Raw genomic sequence first — 21185 nt, 5'->3', positions numbered from 1 at the left:
GCATAGTAATAAAGCATTATTTCTCTATGTGGCTCGCCAACAAATTTTTAATCAATTTATGAATCATTACAAACGTGAATTTGTTAGGGGTTTAAACCGGTTGTTTAAAGGCATAGTTCACCTTTATCAAAAAATTGCCTATGCAGATAAAAGACGTCCGTGGATAAAAACAAGCTGTGCAGCTTCAACCAAAATGGAATAATGCCCTTGCTTTAGGTGTAGGTCATTTTACATACCTCCATGAAGCCTGACTGGAAAACCCCTAGGATGTTTCTAAGGACAATGTTAAGAAAGGGCCAGCTGTTACCGTTCATCATTACAGGAGTGACCTCTTTCTCTGATTCAAACCCCCTCACATACTCTTTCTCTCCCCTGATGCAGTAGCTCTGAGCTCAGCATTTGGGAGCGCACTCCTTTAACCACATCCCGTCCGGCCTATAGCAGAATGTTGGCTGCAGCTGGTATCAGTTATCCTGACTGAACATCAGATGACGTCCAGCAGGATAAGCCGCTCGTGCGTGCCCCCAGGCCCCAGGTTTGACACACCGCACCTCCGATCTAGGTAAAGAGCCTCTGACGTAGGCTGTGTCCAATCACAGCTGATCCCATGGTAACCATGAAGTGCTGTTTATCGACTTTCTTCAGTTCGCACTGACAAGGCGCGGGTAGAGGAGAACTAATCAGCGGCTGTCCTGATATGGAGGGGGGCGCGGGGGGGAATCAGCGCATTGATTATCAGTGCAGTGCCATCAGCAATACCCACCAGTGATGCCCATCAATGCCCTACCAGTGCCTGCCAGTAATGCCAATCAGTGCCCACCTGTACCCACATGTGACGCCAGTCAGTGCCTCCTCATCAGTACCGCATATTAGTGCTTCCCCATCAGTGTAGGAGAAAATCTACTTATTTACAAAATTCCATAACCGAAACCACAAAGAAATTATACTTTTTTTTTTTTTTTTTTCAAAATTTTCGGTCTTATTTTATTTTTAGCAGAAAAAAAAAAAAACCCAGTGGTGATCAAATACCACTAAAGAAAAGATAAAAATGTCATATGGGTACAGTGTCGCATGACCGCGCAATTGTCATTCAAAGTGCGACAGCGCTAAAAGCTGAAAATTGGCCTGGGCAGGAAGGGGGTAAAAGTGGCCAGTATTTAGGTGGTTAATGGTGAAGGTGAACAGTAATGGCTGGGCCTCACTTGGCAACATCCTAGAAGTTCTCCAGTTGTGCTTCATTAGGTACTTAAATGGTATACACCTATAGCAAGGGCTTTATTCAACTTTAGATGTTTTTATCTACAGACACACCGTATCTGCATAGGCAGTTTTTTGGTAAAGGTGAATTACCTCTTTCCTTGCCCATAGCAGCCAGTTGGGATTCTACTTGTCAAGTGTAAGTTTCAAATGGAAGATTTTTTTTATCTTCTAACTAAAAGCAAACAGTCAGTCAGATTCACTTTCAGTTTGGAGGATGACAGTTGTTGAATGAAACACTGAATGTAATTTGCTAGAGGGCAAAAACAAACAGTTATTTAAAATTATTTGCTAAATGATACTTACTGTTTTTAGCTCCATAATATAAAGATTAAAATGGCAAGCACCCAGCAGTCATTGTAATGACCCCCTTCCCCTTAAAGAAAAAAAAAAAAGAACTCCTGCAATTACTATTTGTGCCATTTTGAACCTGAAAGAATTAAGATGATGACCTTTGACCTTCGATCAGGTCTTGACAAGTTCCTGCTTTTTGCTCGAAGGACGGACATCCGAAGGATTAGCTTTGACACCAGTGACCTCTCCGATTTTGTCATCCCATTGTCCAATGTGCGCAGTGCTGTTGCACTGGATTGGGATTCTTCTGATGACTATATGTATTGGAGCGACACCACCGCAGACTCAATCAACCGCGCAAAATCAGATGGCAGTGGACAGGAGGTAAGAGACTGGCTGAAAACTGAAATGGTCTCCTTACATAAACCATTTCAGAGCCTAATGATATTTAACCTGGCCTTTCTTTAGAGTCATTACTCTAATTTCTACCTTTTACAAGGGCAGTTCTAGATTATGCCATATTTTGTCTGTTATTAACTAGCTAAAAGAAAAGATGAGACGGCTTGCACACCACTAATCTATTTTTGGATCAGATTTCTACTCCAAATTTTTGCCATGAGCCAACGTTCTCCTACTAACGCATTTCATCTACAAGACTGAGATTAATCAAATATATACCCAGACTTGTGAACGAAATGCATCATAGGAGCAGGCACTCCTTGTCTGTCTATCCAGAGTAATAGTTGCCAGTGTTCTGAATCTTATGGAGTCGCTAGTTTTCCTTTCAATTTTTTTTCCCCACGTCATACATCTCTCCAACAAGGTTAGATGTTCTAAAGATTACTGTACTATACTGTAGTAAATAAACTACTGGTCTGTGAGATCTCATAGACCAATAACCAAAAGCTAGATGTGGTTTTTGCACTTTTGATTGATAAGAGCTGCAACGGCTATAGAGAAATTTTTTGAGAAAGAGGCGAGAGCCATTGGCTCCCGCTGCTGTCAATCACATCCAGTAAGCCAATGAGAGGAGAGAGGGGCAGGGCCAAGCCACGCATGTGTGTAAATTGGACACACAGAGCCACGGTTTTGGGAATCTGCCTGCTTGGGTGCCCCAAATGCAAGGGCACTCGACAGGAGGGAGGGGCCAGGTGTGCCAGCGGGGGACTGGAGAAGAGGAGGATCTGAGCTGCTCTCTGCAAAACCACTGCACAGAGCAGTTAAGTATGACATGATGATTATTTATTTATTTATTTATTTATTTTTTTTTTTTTAAGAAAGCCTTTTATTATCACTTAAATCTGGTTAAGAGACAGACTTAATTGTAAGGGCCCAATCAAACTGATTGTATGAAAGCTTGCAGAAGTTATTTTTCACTTTTGAGACATGTAAAAAATCAAGGAAGAAATGATAGTGAAGTAATAAACCTATAAATGGCTATAAGTAATTAAATGACATTTTTTTGTTTTTCATTGTCACCAGGTCATCATTGAAACCAGCTTGGAGAGCCCTGCAGGACTGGCTATAGACTGGGTTACAAAGAAACTATACTGGACAGATGCAGGTAATGTACTTGGAGCTCAATAGTTTTGAAAACTGCATATGTAATAGTAATGGCTATACCGTAGCTCATAAAATAGTCTGCCACCATTAGCGAAAAATGTAAAAAAATAAAAGCCCAGAAACATCATGCACTTAAATGCTTGCAGCGTTTTTCCTATACATAAACCATCTTTATTAACTTGCAACATGCCTCTGAACCTGCTAGCAAATTTGGTTCAGAAGATTCAAGTCCCTAGCTCAGTCCCCTTCCTTCCCAGCATATGATTCCGGTTTCCTCTTCTGGGAGTGTCTTAATTACTGTCTCTGCTGGCCCAGCGCTTCCTTCCCTCCCTCACCACCCTACATAACTCTCTATGTAGCTTTTTAGGAGAATGAAAGTTAATATTATAAACTAGTGGTCTCCAGGCTGCAGCCTTTTCTTTGCCTTTATCTAGCCCTTTAGGGCACTATTCCTGCCACTGACACCAACAATGGGGCATAATTCCTTCCACTGATGCCAACTATTTCTCCCCCTAATACCAAAGATTGGGTATGGTTTACGCCTACTTGACACAGTCCGCCCCCCCCCCCCCCCCTTAAGTCTGAAGAACTGGCCATTGCTTTAGAAGGTTCTGAGACCCCGGCTATAGACAGTCACTTGAGTGACATGTGTGAGTTTGCTGGGGCTGCTGACATTGCATCCAAGATGGTGGCACCCAATAGCAGTATCAGGGTTTTTGGATATCTACCAAAGAAAGCCTTTACAAGTAAAGAGAATGCATAACAGTTGTTAAATGCCCATATAAGCTTACGGAAAGCTTATCCATTGAACTAGGGGTCAATAATCTCTTGAAGACTGATTTATGACCATTCGGCAAATGTGTTACTGAGAGAGACTAAGATTCTAGCTGTCCGTTTTCAAAATACTATTCAAGAGGCCATTTAGATATAACGGATGGATTACTACAAATTCTACATTTATATACGGTACTTTCAGGCACATACAGGCTTAGCAAGTCTGAGAACAAGGGTCAATGCTCTAAAGGGCACATTGCCCTTCATTGGTGCTCTCTGGTTATTAAAGCCCCACTTTGGGGTATCTGTTCTGATATGGATTACAAACACCTTCCCCTTCTCATCTGCATAACATAAGGGGGGGGGGGGTTCTATAGTACAGAAGAGAACTGGGAAGGCTGATAATATTGATAGTGGATTTCTTCATAAGGTCAGCTTGTTTTCTTGCAGAAAATGTATTAAGACTGAAAAAGTTCTGCCAGTAGAAAATAGTTATGTTTTGTGTAGTTATGTAAAATAATTGGAATGCTGATCAACTGCCAATATCTTCTATATTTTTATAATTTGTTGCTCTGTATTTTCTTTTAGGGACGGATCGGATCGAAGTGTCCAACACTGATGGTTCCATGCGCAGTGTGCTTATTTGGGAGAACCTGGACCGGCCTAGGGACATTGTGGTGGATCCCGTAGGAGGGTGAGTACAGTTTGGGTTTTCTGCTCCCATCTCAATCTCAAACCAAAGAGTTGTGTTTTTCCTTCTTTGTGAATTTTAATGTACAAGCTCTCTTCCAGATTCATGTACTGGACAGACTGGGGTGCCAATCCAAAGATAGAACGTGCCGGCATGGATGCTTCTGGAAGGATGGTCATCATCTCCTCCAATCTCACTTGGCCAAACGGCTTAGCTATTGATTATGAATTGGAGAGGCTGTACTGGGCTGATGCTGGCATGAAAACCATAGAAACTGCCAAGCTTGATGGCGCTGACCGAATGGTAAGATGCCACTGCACAACATTGTTCTTCAGTTTTATGTACAAATCAGGGGCAAGACCAAACAATAATTACTAGTTATTGGGATCTCCTAGGTGCTAATAGGTACAGATCTACCCCACCCCTTTGGTCTGACCTTGTATGAAGATCGTATTTACTGGACAGACTGGCAGTCAAAAAGCATTGAGAGTGCAGATCGGAAGACAGGACTTGACCGCAAGCCTGTGCGGGAGAACTTGGAAAACCTGATGGACCTTCATGTCTTTCATAGACGACGAATGCAAGGTATGGAACATCTGCAAACTCTACATGTGCTGCCTGGGTTGAACCCAAAATGAAAATGAAAGTTTGTTTTTCTACAAATAGTGAAGTTAGGCACTTCTCCTCTGGAATGATGGTTCCCTTTAGTGCCATCTAGAATTTCTTGCATTTACTGCCATCTGTATATAAATTTGAAGGTAGAACAAGTGACTATTTTTTTTGCTTGTTGATAGCAGTGTGAGTTCAGCTTACTGCTGGGTGATGATCGTGTAACTTTGGTGTGTTTAGTTAAGGGTGTACAGCTATGTAATCACAGTACATATCCACTTTTGTGCAGCATCAGAAGGTAATTCTTTTTTTCTTTCCACAGTTCGCTCGGCCTGTTCTGTCAATAATGGGGGCTGTAGCCATGTTTGCCTTCTTTCTCCCCATCCAAAAGGCCATAGCTGTGCTTGCCCTACTGGGGTCAATCTGCTTGGTGATGGCAGGACCTGTTCTTCAGGTATGTTCAATCCATTGATCATATTATATATGTATTTGATTACCTCTTCAGGTTTATGACCCTTCTTCTCTGTCTTGTCCTCCACACCCAGGAATGGACCGCTTCCTTATTTTTGCCCGAAGGACTGATATCCGCTCAGTGTCTTTGGATATCCCATACTTTGCAGATGTTGTTGTGCCCATCAATATGACCATGAAGAACACCATAGCCGTCAGTGTGGATCCCTTAGAGGGTGAGTAAGGCTGAATGTAATTGGCTACGTGTTTCTGAGTAGGCATAATAAACAACCTCCTGCGATCAAGATGAATGTTTCAGCAGTGATGGACTTTTACTCTTCCACAGTCTGAAATAATATATATTTGGAAGACCTTACAGCCCTCTTGGGATTAGGGAAGCCCAAACGGAAAGCTGAAAAAACAAGAGAAGAGGATGCACCAGCCTTGCGCATTACCTTTTGTAGATCTTTTATTGAAGTAATAAAACAGAATTATACTCACAGAATTTCCAGCTCCCCAATATTCAGTGTTTCATATCCCCTGGTCCACTGCACGGGTTTCAGTCTAGGGAAGAAGACCCTTCAAAGACTTAAAATGGCTGACATATTTCACGGGGGATCTCCTCTTCCTCTGATCCCTCGAAACGCATCACACATTTTAAGTCTAGGAAGTGTCTTCCCTAGACTATAATCGGTGTAGTGGAACAGGGGATATGGATCATTGGATATTGAGGAGCTTAAAAGTCTTTGCTGTTTGTGAGTATACATCGTTATTACTTCAATAAAAGGATCTATAAAGGTAATGTGCAAGGCTGGTGCCATGGCTGCCCATCAGTCCTCCAATAGTTTAATTACTTACAAGATCCAGCATTCCCTAATCCATGGCCAATTGCTCATTTAGGTAAATACTTATGTATTCCTGGCAGCCGTCGCTCTTCTTTGCTCTCTGATGCTCCTAGGACATGGACAGGCTCTCGGTGTCCTCACATACAATGGATTGTATGTGATGACTTTGGAGAGCTTTGGCTTGTTGAGCGGCAAATAAAAGGTTTTAGAGAATACAGAGCGGAGGGAGTCTGCTAGAGCAAGGCTTAAAGTAGGTATGGGGGGGGGGGGGGGGTATGACCAGATGAATTTCCTAACACGGCATAACTACAGTTCAACCTAAAAGTCTTAATCGTCCAAGGACTTCAACAAATGAATATATTGGGAATAATTTCCGCCTCTCATGTTTGTTTTTTGTTTTTTTTTCCTTTCAGGTCTGGTGTATTGGGCTGACAGTACCCTTCGCAAAATTAGCAGAGCAGGTCTGGATGGCTCGAATTATCAGGATGTACTAACCACAGGTGATTAATGAACCACTTAAAAATACTCTATCTGCACAGCTATGCAGCTTTCTTCTGTCATGGGACTATATGAACAATTTTATGCTTATGTTGTGTTATCACAGGCTTGGTGACCACCGATGGTCTGGCAGTGGATGCAATTGGCCGCAAGGTATATTGGACAGACACTGGGTCTAATCGAATTGAAGCAGGGAATCTGGATGGCTCCATGAGGAAGGTTCTGGTGTGGCAGAACTTGGGAAGTCCGCGAGCTATCGCTCTTTATCATGAGATGGGGTAAGCGAGAATTACTGATGTAGATGAAAGGGTATCTTTTCCCATTTAAAGTGGTACCCTGTTTCCCCGAAAATAAGACCTAGCGTGATTGTCGGTGATGGCTGCAATATAAGCCCTACCCCCCAAATAAGCCCTAGTTAAAGTCCTTGTAGGTCTTATTTTCAGGGTAGGGCTTATTTTCGGGGAAACAGGGTAGTAAACTGTGTTACACCACTTGTACCTACAGATAAGCCTATAATGAGCCTTGCCTGTAGGTACTGTGAAAAGCTCCTAAATTTGCACAGTTTAGGAGATATTCAGAGTGTATGCAGCTGGTGACATTACCAGTGCATGTGCTCTGAAGGTCCGACTTACAGTGCCGGACCTTCAGAGCCTGTGCCATAAACGGTGGCTGTCCTCATGCCCACGGCCACTTATGTAGCCAGAGGCCGCGAACCTGGAATGAAGGCTGGGGGAAGATGTCCACCCTCTCATCGGTGACATTGCGGCGCTGGAGGGCTTCGTTCTAAGGTAAGTTTCTCATAATGTGCTAGTATGCGATGCATACTAGCACATTATGACATTGCCTTGCAAGGAATTTTTTTATTTTCCAGCAGCTGCGGGTTTACTACTGCTTTAAAAGGATAGGTTTACCTTTTTACAAAAAAATAATAAATGGGCATCTTTTTGCATATAACAAAAGTGCATTGATTATTTTTTTTCTAAGGAGCCTACAGAGCATTGCACCTGCGATCAGCAGATCGTGGGTGCAATCTCCTGCTCCTGCAGTCTCTCAGCATAGCTCTCTGTGCATACATTGTACGGGCAGACAGTTGGCTGAGAGCAGGAAGATCAATGGACAACGAGGATGCTCACCAGCACCCTCGCAGCTCATTGAAAACTTGTAGGCATTCAGTCACAGGAAACGGTTGCGGTTTTTGAATGGTGAAAGCAGGTGCAAGGAGAAGATCCACGACCCGCTGTCACAGGGAGGGGGGGCAGCGGGGAGAGAGCTGCAGATATTAGAACATGTTACATGTTCCACCCAAAAACAGGGGGATCGTGTAAGTTGTTCCAAAAGTGAACTGATCCTTTAATCTTCTAAGGGCACCTGTCATGTTAGTACTGACCATATACTGCAAAGGAAGAGGATATGGAAGGAAGGTATTGACCTTAAAAGAGAAGTGAGGGTTTGGGAGTTTTTCCCCCATCATACTTAGGTGGATGCTGCATCTGTCCCCTGGCGCCTCTACACTAAGAACTGAGCGATCGAACATCGCCGATGGCTCAGTTCTCACAGATCCCCAAGCAGAGAGCTGCTGACTGTCCATCAGCATCTCTGTGCTCTGCTCCTCTGCGCTCACTGGAGCGCCGAGCTGTGGAGGGGTGGGGAACGGCCGTCTCAGGCTCTTAGCGGCTTGCTGAGATGGGTATCAGTCCAGGCTCCTGGCGGATCCCGATCTTCCATTGTCCTGATGCCTGGACTGATTCCTGTGACGTCAGCAGAGAGCGGACTTCAGTCCACTCTCTGAAACCGGGTCACAGGAGTGCAAAACGAACTGCGCTCCTGTGACCCATAGGAGAAGCTCAGACAAAGAGCTTAGGCTGGACGACTTCTCCTTTTAATTGTTAGAAGTTATAAATGTATGTATATTTGGAAAGTATGATTAAGCTCAGTGGATCGGTATTTTTTAAGTCTTCTGTAGTTTTAATATCCACCCTTACCATGATGGCTCTTGGAGGTGCTTATTGGGTTGTGGCTGTAAGGATCATGGCAGCTGGCAAAGAGTCAGGGCGAAAACTATTAGAAAATCTAGTGTTGGGAGACACAACTGACACTTTCTTTTAGTTTTCTCTCTTTCCAAGATCAAAAGTGGTCTTCGGGTCTCTTCTAAGGCTCCCACAACCCAAACTAGATATGCTGCTATGGTAATATGCTGGCCAGGTGGGACTTCAATAGAACATGGATGGATCTTAAACTCAACCTACAAAAACCTTAGTTACTGAAATAACCGAGTACTTTGTTTAGCTGTTTTTTTCACTATTGAATGACCGGTGCTCCCACCAGGTATAATAAGGAAACAGTCGCACATAAACTATTCCTCTCTCTTTAGGTACATGTACTGGTCAGACTGGGGAGAGAATGCCAAGCTGGAAAGGGCGGGAATGGATGGCTCTGACCGCAAAGTTCTGATAAACATGAACCTTGGATGGCCGAACGGATTGGCGGTCGATAAAGCAGGTTCTCAACTCTTGTGGGCAGATGCGCATACAGAGGTAATGTTGGCATTAAATGAACACTTTATGCCTTCAGTTTATGGGAGGGTGCCTTATGAATAGGAATTGCCCTTTTACCTTTTGTGGGAGCTCTTCATATGAGTAGGTACCATTCTGCCCCCGTGTCAGGCTTATTACCTGTTTTTTTTTTTTTTCTGTCTGGTCATGTTTAACCCCTTCATGCCAACGTAACGCAAATGTGGGGCCTTGGCTTTAAGGGGTTGTACTGAGATAATATGCAGGCATCACCCCCGGGAACCGTTTTTTAGAGCCGAGGGTCGGCTATCTTGTGATAACAGATGAGGCTAAAAATGCCGCTCAGCTGTTACTCCAAGCAGCAGGAGGGGATGTCTGTAGCCCCCCCCCCCCCCCCCCCCGGCGCCGCTTTTGGCAGGCCTCTCCTGTCCCATGGGGAGGCCCAAGCGACCAGCCGGCATGTCTGCTGGCTGGCCGGAGACCCGAGCGAAGTCGGTGTGGGCTTCAATCGGACCTAGTAACCTGGAAGCGATGTCAAGACTTACGGTTTACTGAAGACTTGAAGGCGCCAAATTTTTAAAAATGACAGCATTCAAAACTGCCAGACTTGGGATTTTGATTGCTTTTGTGTGCAAAGGAGGGATTTGCGGCCTTGTGGACCCCAGATCTCTCCATAAATAGGCACCTGTGCCTATTACTTAACAAGGGATGTTTACATGCTTGTGACAGCAATAAAAGTGATCAGAAGATATTTTTTTAAAGTGTAAAAAAAAAAATAGAAAATGTAAAACACCCCATCCCTCAATGCTCGCGCGCAAATGTAAAGCGTGTTCAAACCACACATGTGAGTTATTGCCGCGATCGTTAGAGCGAGAGCAATAATTTTACCCCAAGACCTCTTCTGTAACTCTAAACTGGTAATCTGTAGAAACGTTTAAACATCGCCTATGGAGGTTTTTAAGTGCCATAGTTTGTCGCCATTCCACGAGTGTGCGCATTTTTAAAGCATGACATGTTGGGTATCTATTTACTCAGCGTAACATCATCTTTTGCATTATACAAAAAAATTGGGCTAACTTTACTGTTTTTGTTTTTTTGTTCATAAGTGTCTTTCTTCCAAAAACAATTGCATTTGAAAGACTGCTGCGCGAATACGGTGTGACATAAAATATTGCAACAATAGCCATTTTATTCTCTAGGGTCTCTGCTAAAAAACATATATATATATATATATATATATATATATATATATATATATATATATATATATATATATATATATATATATAAAATGCTTGGGAGTTCTAAGTAATTTTTCCAGCATAAAATACGGATTTTAACTTGTAAGCAACAAACGTCAGAAAAAGGCGTAGGCATGAAGGAGTTAATATATCCTTTTGTATATGATTTTCCTATGTCTTAGTGCATTTTTTTTCCTTCTCTGCCTTGCGCATGGAGGCACCTAATACATAACATCTCTATATCTGATGTGCTTCTATATGTTTTTTTTCTCTCTTTCTGTCTTTTGATGCATTTGTCCTTTCCTCCTTAGAGAATAGAGGCTTCTGACCTTATGGGAAGAAACCGGCGGATCTTGGTGTCTCCTGTGCAGCATCCATATGGTCTGACCCTTCTCGGTGCACATATATATTGGACTGACTGGCAAACACGCAAAATCCAGAGGGCTGACAAAGACACGGGTGCAAATATCATAGTGGTCAGAGACAACCTGCCTGGCCTTATGGACATTCAGGCTGTGGATAGGACTCATGCTCTTGGTAGGTACTACTTGTGCAGCCTAGAATCACTTCTAAACATTCATTTTTACATGTCCATTTAAAGGTGGTCACATTATAGCTTTATGATCTGACAATATCAAAAATTTACCAACAACTGTGTTAAAAATTTACCCATACCCATATACATTTCAAGTGTGTGTGCAGGTAGAAAATATAGCAACTGATTACCATCTATGTTAGGTGAATACAGTATTTTAATTCCCTATTGTTCACTGCTCACAGCAAATAGATATTTGCAGCAACACTAGTCAAAGAACATGCTTCTTTCATTTAATATATATTCATACTAGTAGACACGATCAAAGGTACTGTCTTTGCTTGAGTTTTCTCATTATCTAACCAACCAGGTAGTCAGTAGTGAGCTACAAAAGAGAGAAATGGGAATGATGAAGTATAGAATAAGGGCCAGGGAGGGAAGGAGTAGGATAAGAAATAAAGGAGGGAAGGAAAGACTAGGTAGGGAAGATCAGAGACTTGAATGTTCTGGGTTGGGAGGATATAAGATCTCAGTTGGGGGACCCTCTTCATTATCTTTTTATTTTTTTAAAGCTTGAGGAACTCAACCCCTAGAAAGAACTGTCTATGTTCCTGAGAACCTGTGAACTCTATCCAGTAAAATCGTATTTGTATCAGTTTTTTTTGGTGTTTGAGAGGCTGTCAGAGCTTTCATACGTCTTAATTTTATTAAATTTATGCCGCGTACACACAAGCGGACTTTACAGCAGACTTGGTCTGGCAGACCGGAGTCCGGCAGATAATTCGATCATGTGTGGGCTCCAGTGGACTTTTTTTCCCCAAAAGTTCGACGGACCTAGAAATGAAACATGTTTCAAATCTTTCCGACGGACTCGAGACTCCGAAAAGTCCGCTCGTCTGTATGCTAGTCCGACGGTAGGGCAGCTATTGGCTACTGGCTATCAACTTCCTTATTTTAGTTTGGTCGTACGTCATCCCGTGCGAATCTGTCGGACTTTGGTTGATCGTGTCTAGGCAAGTCCTTTCATTCGGAAAGTCTGTCAAAGTCTGCCGCACCAAGTCTGCCGTAAAGTCTGCTCATGTGTACGTGGCGTTAGAAAGCTCTAGGCTGATGAGGAAGATTCCTGCCTCCAAAGGATAGGTATACATATCCTGGCTGCGTTTTGTTAGGTCCCACTGTAATTTTTATAATTTAATTATAGGTGCATTTTTTTAGCTCCATTATCCTTTTATTGAAGGGTTTATATGGGTTTACAGAGCAGCAAAATCCTTCCTATGATGATCTCCTAGAGTGCAGATTAATATACAGTGGGGTTAATTTACTAAAACCTGGAAAGTGCAAAATCTGGTGCAGCTCTCCATAGAAACCAATACGCTTCAGGTTTTATTTGTCAAAGCTTAATTGAACAAACTTAAGGTAGAAGCGGATTGGCTACCATGCACAGCTGCATCAGATTTTAGTAAATCGACCCCAGTGTCATCTGCCTAGGTGACTTACAATGTTTTTTTTTTCTTCATAAAAATGTATTGAGATAGGTAGGCACAGCTTGTATATAAAAGTTTTGGATATTGTAAATATTCAAGTGATCTATAGCAGCCTTTTTCAACCAGGGTGCCTTGAGGTCTCTTCAGGGGTGCCTTGACAAAATGCCTAAAAATTGCCAAAAAAAAAATGTATACAAGGTGGTGTGTGGATGAAGCCTGCCTTTTTAGTTACACAAATCCACAGGTTTTTGTGCACCATTACAACCTTCTAGCTGCTGGAGTCCTAACGGCCAATGGCATCATCAGTTGACAAGGAGAATGTCGGTCGCCTGCACAGCATCCTTGTTTGACCCTCCCCTTCCCCTCTCCATCATCATTGGGGTCACATTAGCTGAGTAATGGAGAAAAACCTGAGGGAGAAGAGAAACATTGGTATACTAGTCAGTACCAGTTTTGAAAAGTGCATTTGCTTTGGAAGAATAAATCACCTCTAACATTGGGTGTCCTACTTGTGTGGATGTTGCTGCATTATGTAAAACTATTAGAATAGTGTTTACGTTTTAGAATGGGGTGCCTCAAGATTTCCCATTTTTAAAGGGTCCCTTGACAGAAAAAAGGTTGAGAAATGCTGATCTATAGTAGTTTTGTTAGGTTACATATAAAATAATTAAGCAATAAAAGGAGCGACATGAGAAAAGGAAGAAAACCTTGGGTAATTGCCAGTCTTCTCTCTTTAGAGGGAGGCTATAATCTTTGCATTATAGGTTTCTTTTAATAGCTATACCTTTTATGTATGAATGGAGTCATGTGAAAATACACTGTGCTTCCTTTCTTCTGCCCTTTAGGATTCAACAAGTGTGGTAACAACAATGGCGGCTGCTCCCATCTGTGTCTGCCGAACCCCGTCAGTTACTCCTGCGCCTGCCCTACCGGCATTCTCCTGAAAGAAGATGGCAGGACTTGTGACCCATCACCTGACACCTATCTGCTGTTCTCCAGTCGTGACTCCATCCGCAGGATATCACTGGACACGGATGACTACACAGATGTCTACGTGCCCATTAAGGAGCTCAACAATGTCATCTCTTTGGACTTTGACAGTGTAGAAAGCCAAATCTACTACACTGATGTTTTCCTGGATGTGATCAGGTGGGTAGCAAGGAAGGGGTTAAAAAAAAAAAATCAATTATGAAATTTATTCCTAAATACAACTATATGTTTAAGTACCTGAATATGTCTTATATTAGATTGTAAGCTCTTCTGAGCAGGGCCCTCTTAATCCTCTTGTATTTTATTGTATTATAGCTGTATTGTCTCCCTTTTTACATTGTAAAGCGCTGCGTAAACTGTTGGCGCTATATAAATCCTGTATAATAATAATAATTACTGTATTCCTCTAACAGTACTCAGAATGGTAGGAGTGCCAGCACTCTTAGCACACTATAGCTTTGCTGGGTGTTGTCATTCTAACACTGGAAGCATACACACAGGAAGGGGAGCACTAGGATGAGCTCCTCCAATAACCAATCAGCAGGCTGGGATGGGTCCATTAAACAGGCAGCATTGCTTAACTGTATTGTAGTCTGCTGTGCTTTGTAGTAGGGATGCCGGGATGGGGGAAAACAGTTGCCCTAAATGGTATTTCTTAAGCAGTTTGCCTGAAGTTTCAGTTTTAAAGGATTTTAATAACCTTCATAGATGTTTATGTGCATGTCTGGGATCCAATGAGATCTTAAAATCAAAGCTGAACTTCAGGCAAAACATCTTTAAAAAAAAAAAAAATAATAATTATAAAATGCTTGTATGGGAGCTTTTTTTACCTACAAAAGGATTTGGATTTCCATTCAGTCCTGATATTTCTACAGCCCCACAAGCCTGTACAGCCAGAAAGTTGATGCCACTTTCTCTGTTACAGTTAAATACATTGCTGACATCTCTCAATCCCTGGCTTATTGATACAACGTTGAAGGAGTAGCAGCAGACTGATGAAGTCTTCCCTCTGCTCCCTCCTTCTATCAGCTTGTCCCTCTTAAAGGATGAGTTCACTTATGTACTTTTTTTGCAGGTAAAAAAATTAGCATTTATTATTTATTTATTTATTTATCTTTTGAGCCCCTGAAGCATTGCACCAGCGATCAGCAGGTCTCCAGCAGAGCCAGTGTCTCTACGGGTAAGAGGATACAATCTGACAGGAAGCATGAATGAACTACCATGGAGCTCCACAGAGCCGTAGTAGTTCATTGAAAACTACAAGCTGCTAAGGATGCTGGGCCTTGTAGTTTTCTATGCCCAGAGCGCTGTGAATCAGCAACATGACTGGGCAGAGCCCGCTTGGCTCCTTCCTTTTTTTTTATTTTTTATTTGACGTCTAGCGAGGAGGGAGAAGAACACCGCTAGCTGTCATAGCAGGGGCCGGTCTGTTCGTAACATGTTGCACCCTGAATATGATGTAACCTGTTATGAAAGGTGAACTTATCCTTTAGAGGTTGAGTTCACCTTTATGAAAAAAGAAGTAAATGCACATATTTTTACAGGGGGAAAAAAACGCAATTTTGTTTCTTTTTCACAGGAGCCTGCAGAACATCCCACCCGCAAACAGTGAATCAAGGGTGCAGGGTCAGGCTCCTGCAGACACTGCCTACAGCTTTGTTCCTGTGCCTCTGTATGGGTTGAGTTTCAGAGCTGTTGGAAGTGGACTACAATCGTGCTGAATAAGCATGCTTTCAGTCCATTTTAAAGTACAAATCCGCTTTCTGTGGTGACAATCAGGACTTGTATTTTAATTTACAGATCCCTGTGAGTGAATGATGTGGTTGTTCCAACATGTTCCAAACGTGAACTTTTATTTAAGCATATTTTACATTCAGCACACCTGACTGGCCCCCAATGCTGCCCTTCCCTCTCCCAGTATGCTTACTGCTGCTCAGGGGATTAAACATCAAGTCAGATTCATGATATAAGGAATATAGAGTGTTGGTTGTGTATCCTTTTTATATCTGCTGGAGTTCAGTTTTCTAAAAAATAGGAATGGGAGGGATGGCCCTGCACACGGGCGGCTGCCCTTCCATCAAATAATCCCAGGAAAAGTACCAGCTGGCACTGGTGAGCCTCCTTTAGGCTAAAATCTAATTTCTGTACTTTTGTATAGATATTTGTGAATGTTTCAGCAGATCCTTTTTATAACATTTTGTTGGAGGTTTAGCCTTTTTTCCTCTAAATTGTATCAGAAAACATATTTTCTGTCTTTTAGGAGGGTAAACCTCGACGGCACTGGTATGGAGACCATCATTGGTGAAGGACTGAAGACCACAGATGGGCTGTCAGTGGACTGGATAGCCAGGAATCTGTACTGGACAGACACTGGGGCGAACACTATTGAGGTGTCCCGGTTGGATGGGAGACATCGGAAGGTGCTAATTAATAACAGTCTGGACGAGCCTCGGGCCATTGCAGTGTTTCCAAGGAAAGGGTAAGAGCAAAATTCCTGAATTGACAATTTCTGGTCTTGAATTACCTGATGCTTGTGCCATTTATGGCAAACTTATCTGGTTTGGGTGTTTTATTGGTTCTCAACCAAAGATATTTGTATTGTGTTGATACCTCTGGTTCTTCTAACTTCAGTCAACTTTATTTTCTTTTTAGTTGTGGATAGACTTGGTAGAAATAATTACTTTTTCAACTTTTATTGTCTATTACCTTGTTGGTGTCCCCCTGACCGGCTGTGATAACAAGGCAAGAAAGGAAATGTTTATCACAAAGTGAGAAAGTTACAGGCAGTGAAAATAACCTGACAGAGGTTCTATCCCTACCCAATGTACTCAGGGGGAATTAACAAAGCTTAATGTGGCACAGGCCACCATCGCCACCTTCTTGCGGCATTATAAGGGTGCAGGAAACTGGTAAGAGTAGGGTGCATCGCACAACAAAGCGGATAGACCTGTTTCAGGTTTATCTGCACCACTCTCACAAGTTTCTATTTCAGAGGAGTGTCAGAGGGAGCTCCAGTTCCCTTTATTGCACAGACTGGGTATAGAAAATGAAGCAGATTGCTCCTAATTAACAAAAAGGCTTGCATCCCTTTTGCTAATTTGGAGCAAGTCTGCTCTGTTTTCTCAGTTCAGAAGAAAGCCTGCACCATCCTTTCATTGCCCCCAGAAGAAAGCCTGCACCATCCTTTCATTGCCCCCAGAAGAAAGCCTGCACCATCCTTTCATTGCCCCCATTGTGTTTTTTTTTTTTTTTTTTTGCATTCTCTGTTCCAGCTGAAAAAATTTCCTAATGTATCCCATCCTGACTGCAGGTAAGGGGAAATTTCCCCAATGAGGACACAGACTGCAATTAAAATTTGTCGAGGGGTTCCAGGTGTTCCCCACCCTGACCAAAACGAAGCAGTATTTTGGCTGGAGTGGGGCTTTCCAGAAATTTATGTTCACGCTCTGGAAGTGGGGGGACACAACAAATATTTTTATTCACAACTGAAAACTAGAATAACTTAGCATGGGAAAGTCTCCCCCAGTGGGGTTTTTTTCGCAGCAGAGATCAAAACATTGAATTGTTTAAAAGAATTTTATCAGAAATTGTAACAATAAGTCACGAACACACATAAACACTTAAAATATGAGCTCCAGTCAAAGATGTGCGTGAATATTCAATTACCGTATTTATCGGCGTATGACGTGCACCCCAAGTTTAGGAGGGAATTTTAAGGAAAAAACTTTTTAAGGAAAAAAACTTACATTTAAATGCCCATCAATGCAGCCTTGTCGGTGTCATTTGCAGCCTTGTCGGTGTCATTTGCAGCCTTGTCGGTGTCATTTGCAGCCTTGTCGGTGTCATTTGCAGCCTTGTCGGTGTCACTGCAGTTTTTAATATGGTGCCGCCGAGAGACACAGAGTCGGTCCTCTCTCAGCTCTCGGCTGCTTTCGGCTCCTCTCGTAGTCCTGTGGGCGGAGCCGAGCGCCGCCGATATACATACATAGCCGAGTGTACTCGGCTAGGTTGGGCTAGCTCCGCTCAGTCACGCCCAGTCCCTGTGTTATGTCCATCGTAGGGCGGGACTGGGCGTGACTGTGAGCGGAGCTAGCCGAGTACACTCGGCTATGTATGTATGTCGGCGGTGCTCTGCTCCGCCCACAGGACTACCAGAGGAGCCGAAAGCAGCCGAGAGCCGCTGAGCGACACAGGACCGGCTCTGTGTCTCTCGGCGGCACCATATTTAAAAACTGCAGTGACACTGACAAGTCTGCAAATGACACTGACAAGGCTGCAAATGACACTGATCGGCGTATAACATGCACCCGTGATTTTCCCCTGATTTTAAGGGGAAAAAAGTGCGTGTTATACGCCGATAAATACAGTATACACTATTACAATCATGCAACAATATTCATCAGTATTTAAAATGAAAATTTCTAACGCGTTTCAACATGCATGGTTAAAAGTCTTCCTCAGGGGATTAATTTGCTGTCAAAAGACATATATGCAATCATTATTCACATATCGACTTTCATAATACAAATCCCTATCATGTTGACTGTAGCACTTTGAAATGCGTTGGGAATTTGCATTTTAAATACTGTTAAATATTGTTGCATGATGGTAATAGTTAAAAATTGAATATTCACACATATCTTTGACTGGAGCTCATATTTTAAGTGTTTATGTGTGTTCAGGACAATTCCTGTGTTTATGTGCGTTCTTTTAAACAATTCAATATTTTGATCTCTGCTGCGAAAAAACCCCATTGGGGGAGACTTTCCCATGTTATGACCCGTTCGGGGTGGCAGCAATATATATCGCTCATATTCATATGTTTTTTCTATGATACTAGAATAACATAGTACTTGTTGGAAAATGCCTGCACACAGTTGGACAGTACCGGAATTGCGTACATACTGGTATGTACTTGGGAAGTACTCGAGAATGAACTGACCTGGGTAGTCGAAGGGTCTGTGTTAATGGACTTTGGTTTGCATCACAACTGCTTCTCTCCCCATAAAATCCAATGAGAATGCAGGAGCAGCTTAGGTGGTGAATGACAGGTCAGCAGGAGGTCATATGCAGATCAGGTGTACCTGTCAGTAAATCTTCTCAGAGGCATCAAAAACTGAACTCAAATGCAGGCCTAGTAGCCGCAAACCCTAACTGTATTCTCCTTACAGTTACATGTTCTGGACAGACTGGGGCCACGTTGCCAAAATTGAGAGGGCACACTTGGATGGCTCTGATCGCAAGGTCATCATTAATACAGATCTTGGGTGGCCCAACGGATTGACATTAGACTATGACACCCGCAGGTCAGTGAGCATACGTTAGAACGGTTTGTGTGTTCTGTGCAACTATCATTTATGTCTACAGCTCACCAGTGTTGTCTTCTCCTCCCTCAGGATCTACTGGGTAGATGCTCACCTGGATCGTATAGAGAATGCAGATCTGAATGGTAGGACCCGTCAAATACTCGTTAGTCAAGTCTCCCACCCCTTCGCTCTCACACAGGTGAGAATTCTGAGTAGTTGTTTTATTAATACATATATATATGAAAGAGGAACAGTCTCTCTCTTTTTTTTTTTTTTCTCTACAGCTGAACTTCAGGAAAACACTTGAGGAAAAATGTCAGCCCCCCCTCCTCCTCCCCCGCCACTGGGCCATTCAGAATGCGCAGTGCGCTACGCGCATGCACAGTAGGGAACCAGCTGTGAAGCCGAAAGGCTTTACTGCTGGGTTCCCTTACTATGAATGGTGGCGGCAGCACCGAGAGCTGATGAAAACATCGGCTGGGGTGCCGACATTGCTGGATTCCAGGTCATGCAAGTGTCCTAATATTAAAAGTCAGCAGCTACAGTATGTGTAGCTGCTGACTTTTACATTTTTCCGTGGGGGAACACCACTTTTATGTTGTACATAAATGCACATGTATTCATTTGTATTTTTTAATGTCTACCTGGAGTTCAGCTTTAAGGAGTTGTGATTTGATGATGGTCAATAGATTGTTGAACCAAATCCTGGTTCATTTACATTACTGCACCAATTAAGTTAAGCTTATTGAAGTGCCATTGTGATCATATTTATGGCAGCACAGTGTAGAAGAAATATTTATTTGCCAACTGAATTTTGTTGAGCCAATGTTTATTTTATTTTTATTTTTTAACAGGAAGGCCGCTGGATATATTGGACTGATTGGCAAACCAAGTCTATTCAGAGGGTGGACAAATACTCTGGGAGGAGCCAGGAAACCATATTGGGCAATATGGAGGGGCTGATGGACATCATTGTTGTATCTCCTATGCGGCAGTCAGGTATAAATAGTAATCATAATATTATCATGTCTTTTTTTTTTTTTTTTTTTTTTTTTCTATCTGGTATATTGGGTTATTTCCTGTGCTTTCCATCATGACAATTTAGAGAACATCCCTTGCTTTATCTGGAACTCTCTGCCTACTTTGCAGGTAGCAATCCTTGCGGGGTTAATAATGGCGGCTGTTCCCACCTGTGCTTTGCCCGAAGTAATGATTTTGTTTGTGCCTGTCCGGATGACCTGGAAACAGAACTCTGCTCTACAAGTGAGTGCTCATTCTCTGCTCCTCTTATGCTTTGGGTTCAAGTTTAGGAATTTTAAACTGATATTTTATATAAAATTTTGATTTGACAAATAAACATTTTAAGACCCATGATATTGGTGTCCCAGAGGATTATGAAGTTTCTGAGGAGAGCACAGAAGAAGCTGGTTGCCTTCAGATGATCTCCAAATGAAAAGTCTTTATGGTTATCCAAACCTAGTAGGCAGGGTCATCCTGTGCATTGCATTGACCATGCAGAGATCACTGTTGCAATGCTTCTTGTGCCTTTTTTTCAGAATGGGTGCTTTTATTAAAAAAAATTCAAATGCGTGTACTATGCCTTCATAGCGGAACTTTCGTGAATAAAATAATTGCTAGGAGATAGTGTTTGGGGGGTGTGTGTTTTATTTATTTATTTTATTTATGTACACACATACACAGTGCAGTGTTCACTCCCTGCCCATTCCTGGTGTCTGTAAGATCCATGAGAATGGATCCGGATGCTGGGACGATGCAACTACCGCTGGCATGCCCAGAAGTTCCGTTATCAGTTCCCACCCAATACAGAAGAGGAGTGACAGGAACCTGGAAGAAGGTCAGGAAATGATGGCAGGGGTGAACAGAACAGCAAGGGACAGCTCTGATATACAGTATCTCACAAAAGTAAGTATACCCCTCACATTTTTGTAAAAATTTTGTAAATATCTTTTCATGTGACAACACTGAAGAAATGACACTTCAGTGTATGGGTTGTACTCACTTATGTTGCCAAGGTTTAGACATTAATGGCTGTGTGTTGAGTTATTTTACAAATTTACACTGTTATACAAGCTGTACACTCACTACTTTACATTGTAGCAAAGTGTCATTTCTTCAGT

The 21185-nt window shown here is 42.5% G+C and overlaps 1 protein-coding gene across 4 annotated transcripts in view; it reads left to right on the top strand.

Moving 5' to 3' along the window:
• The window catches only part of LRP4 (LDL receptor related protein 4), a 164193-nt gene that overhangs the window by 121073 nt on the left and 21935 nt on the right, over positions 1-21185 (top strand). For all 4 annotated transcript variants that reach the window (XM_073604324.1, XM_073604323.1, XM_073604322.1 and 1 more), the window contains exons 17-33: positions 1727-1935; positions 3034-3115; positions 4477-4582; positions 4681-4882; positions 4975-5164; positions 5511-5642; positions 5734-5874; positions 6897-6983; positions 7088-7259; positions 9353-9515; positions 11044-11269; positions 13597-13900; positions 16002-16220; positions 18913-19047; positions 19138-19246; positions 19902-20046; positions 20197-20310. In XM_073604324.1, coding sequence (XP_073460425.1) covers positions 1727-1935; positions 3034-3115; positions 4477-4582; positions 4681-4882; positions 4975-5164; positions 5511-5642; positions 5734-5874; positions 6897-6983; positions 7088-7259; positions 9353-9515; positions 11044-11269; positions 13597-13900; positions 16002-16220; positions 18913-19047; positions 19138-19246; positions 19902-20046; positions 20197-20310 — 2736 coding nt within the window. The remainder of the gene's footprint in view (positions 1-1726; positions 1936-3033; positions 3116-4476; positions 4583-4680; positions 4883-4974; positions 5165-5510; positions 5643-5733; positions 5875-6896; positions 6984-7087; positions 7260-9352; positions 9516-11043; positions 11270-13596; positions 13901-16001; positions 16221-18912; positions 19048-19137; positions 19247-19901; positions 20047-20196; positions 20311-21185) is intronic.

The sequence above is a fragment of the Aquarana catesbeiana genome, linkage group LG11 (assembly GCF_042186555.1).
Source record: "Aquarana catesbeiana isolate 2022-GZ linkage group LG11, ASM4218655v1, whole genome shotgun sequence".
Classification (NCBI taxonomy): domain Eukaryota; kingdom Metazoa; phylum Chordata; class Amphibia; order Anura; family Ranidae; genus Aquarana; species Aquarana catesbeiana.
The sequence above is the reverse complement of the archived record's forward strand: the minus strand, read 5'-3'. Positions and strand labels throughout refer to the sequence as shown.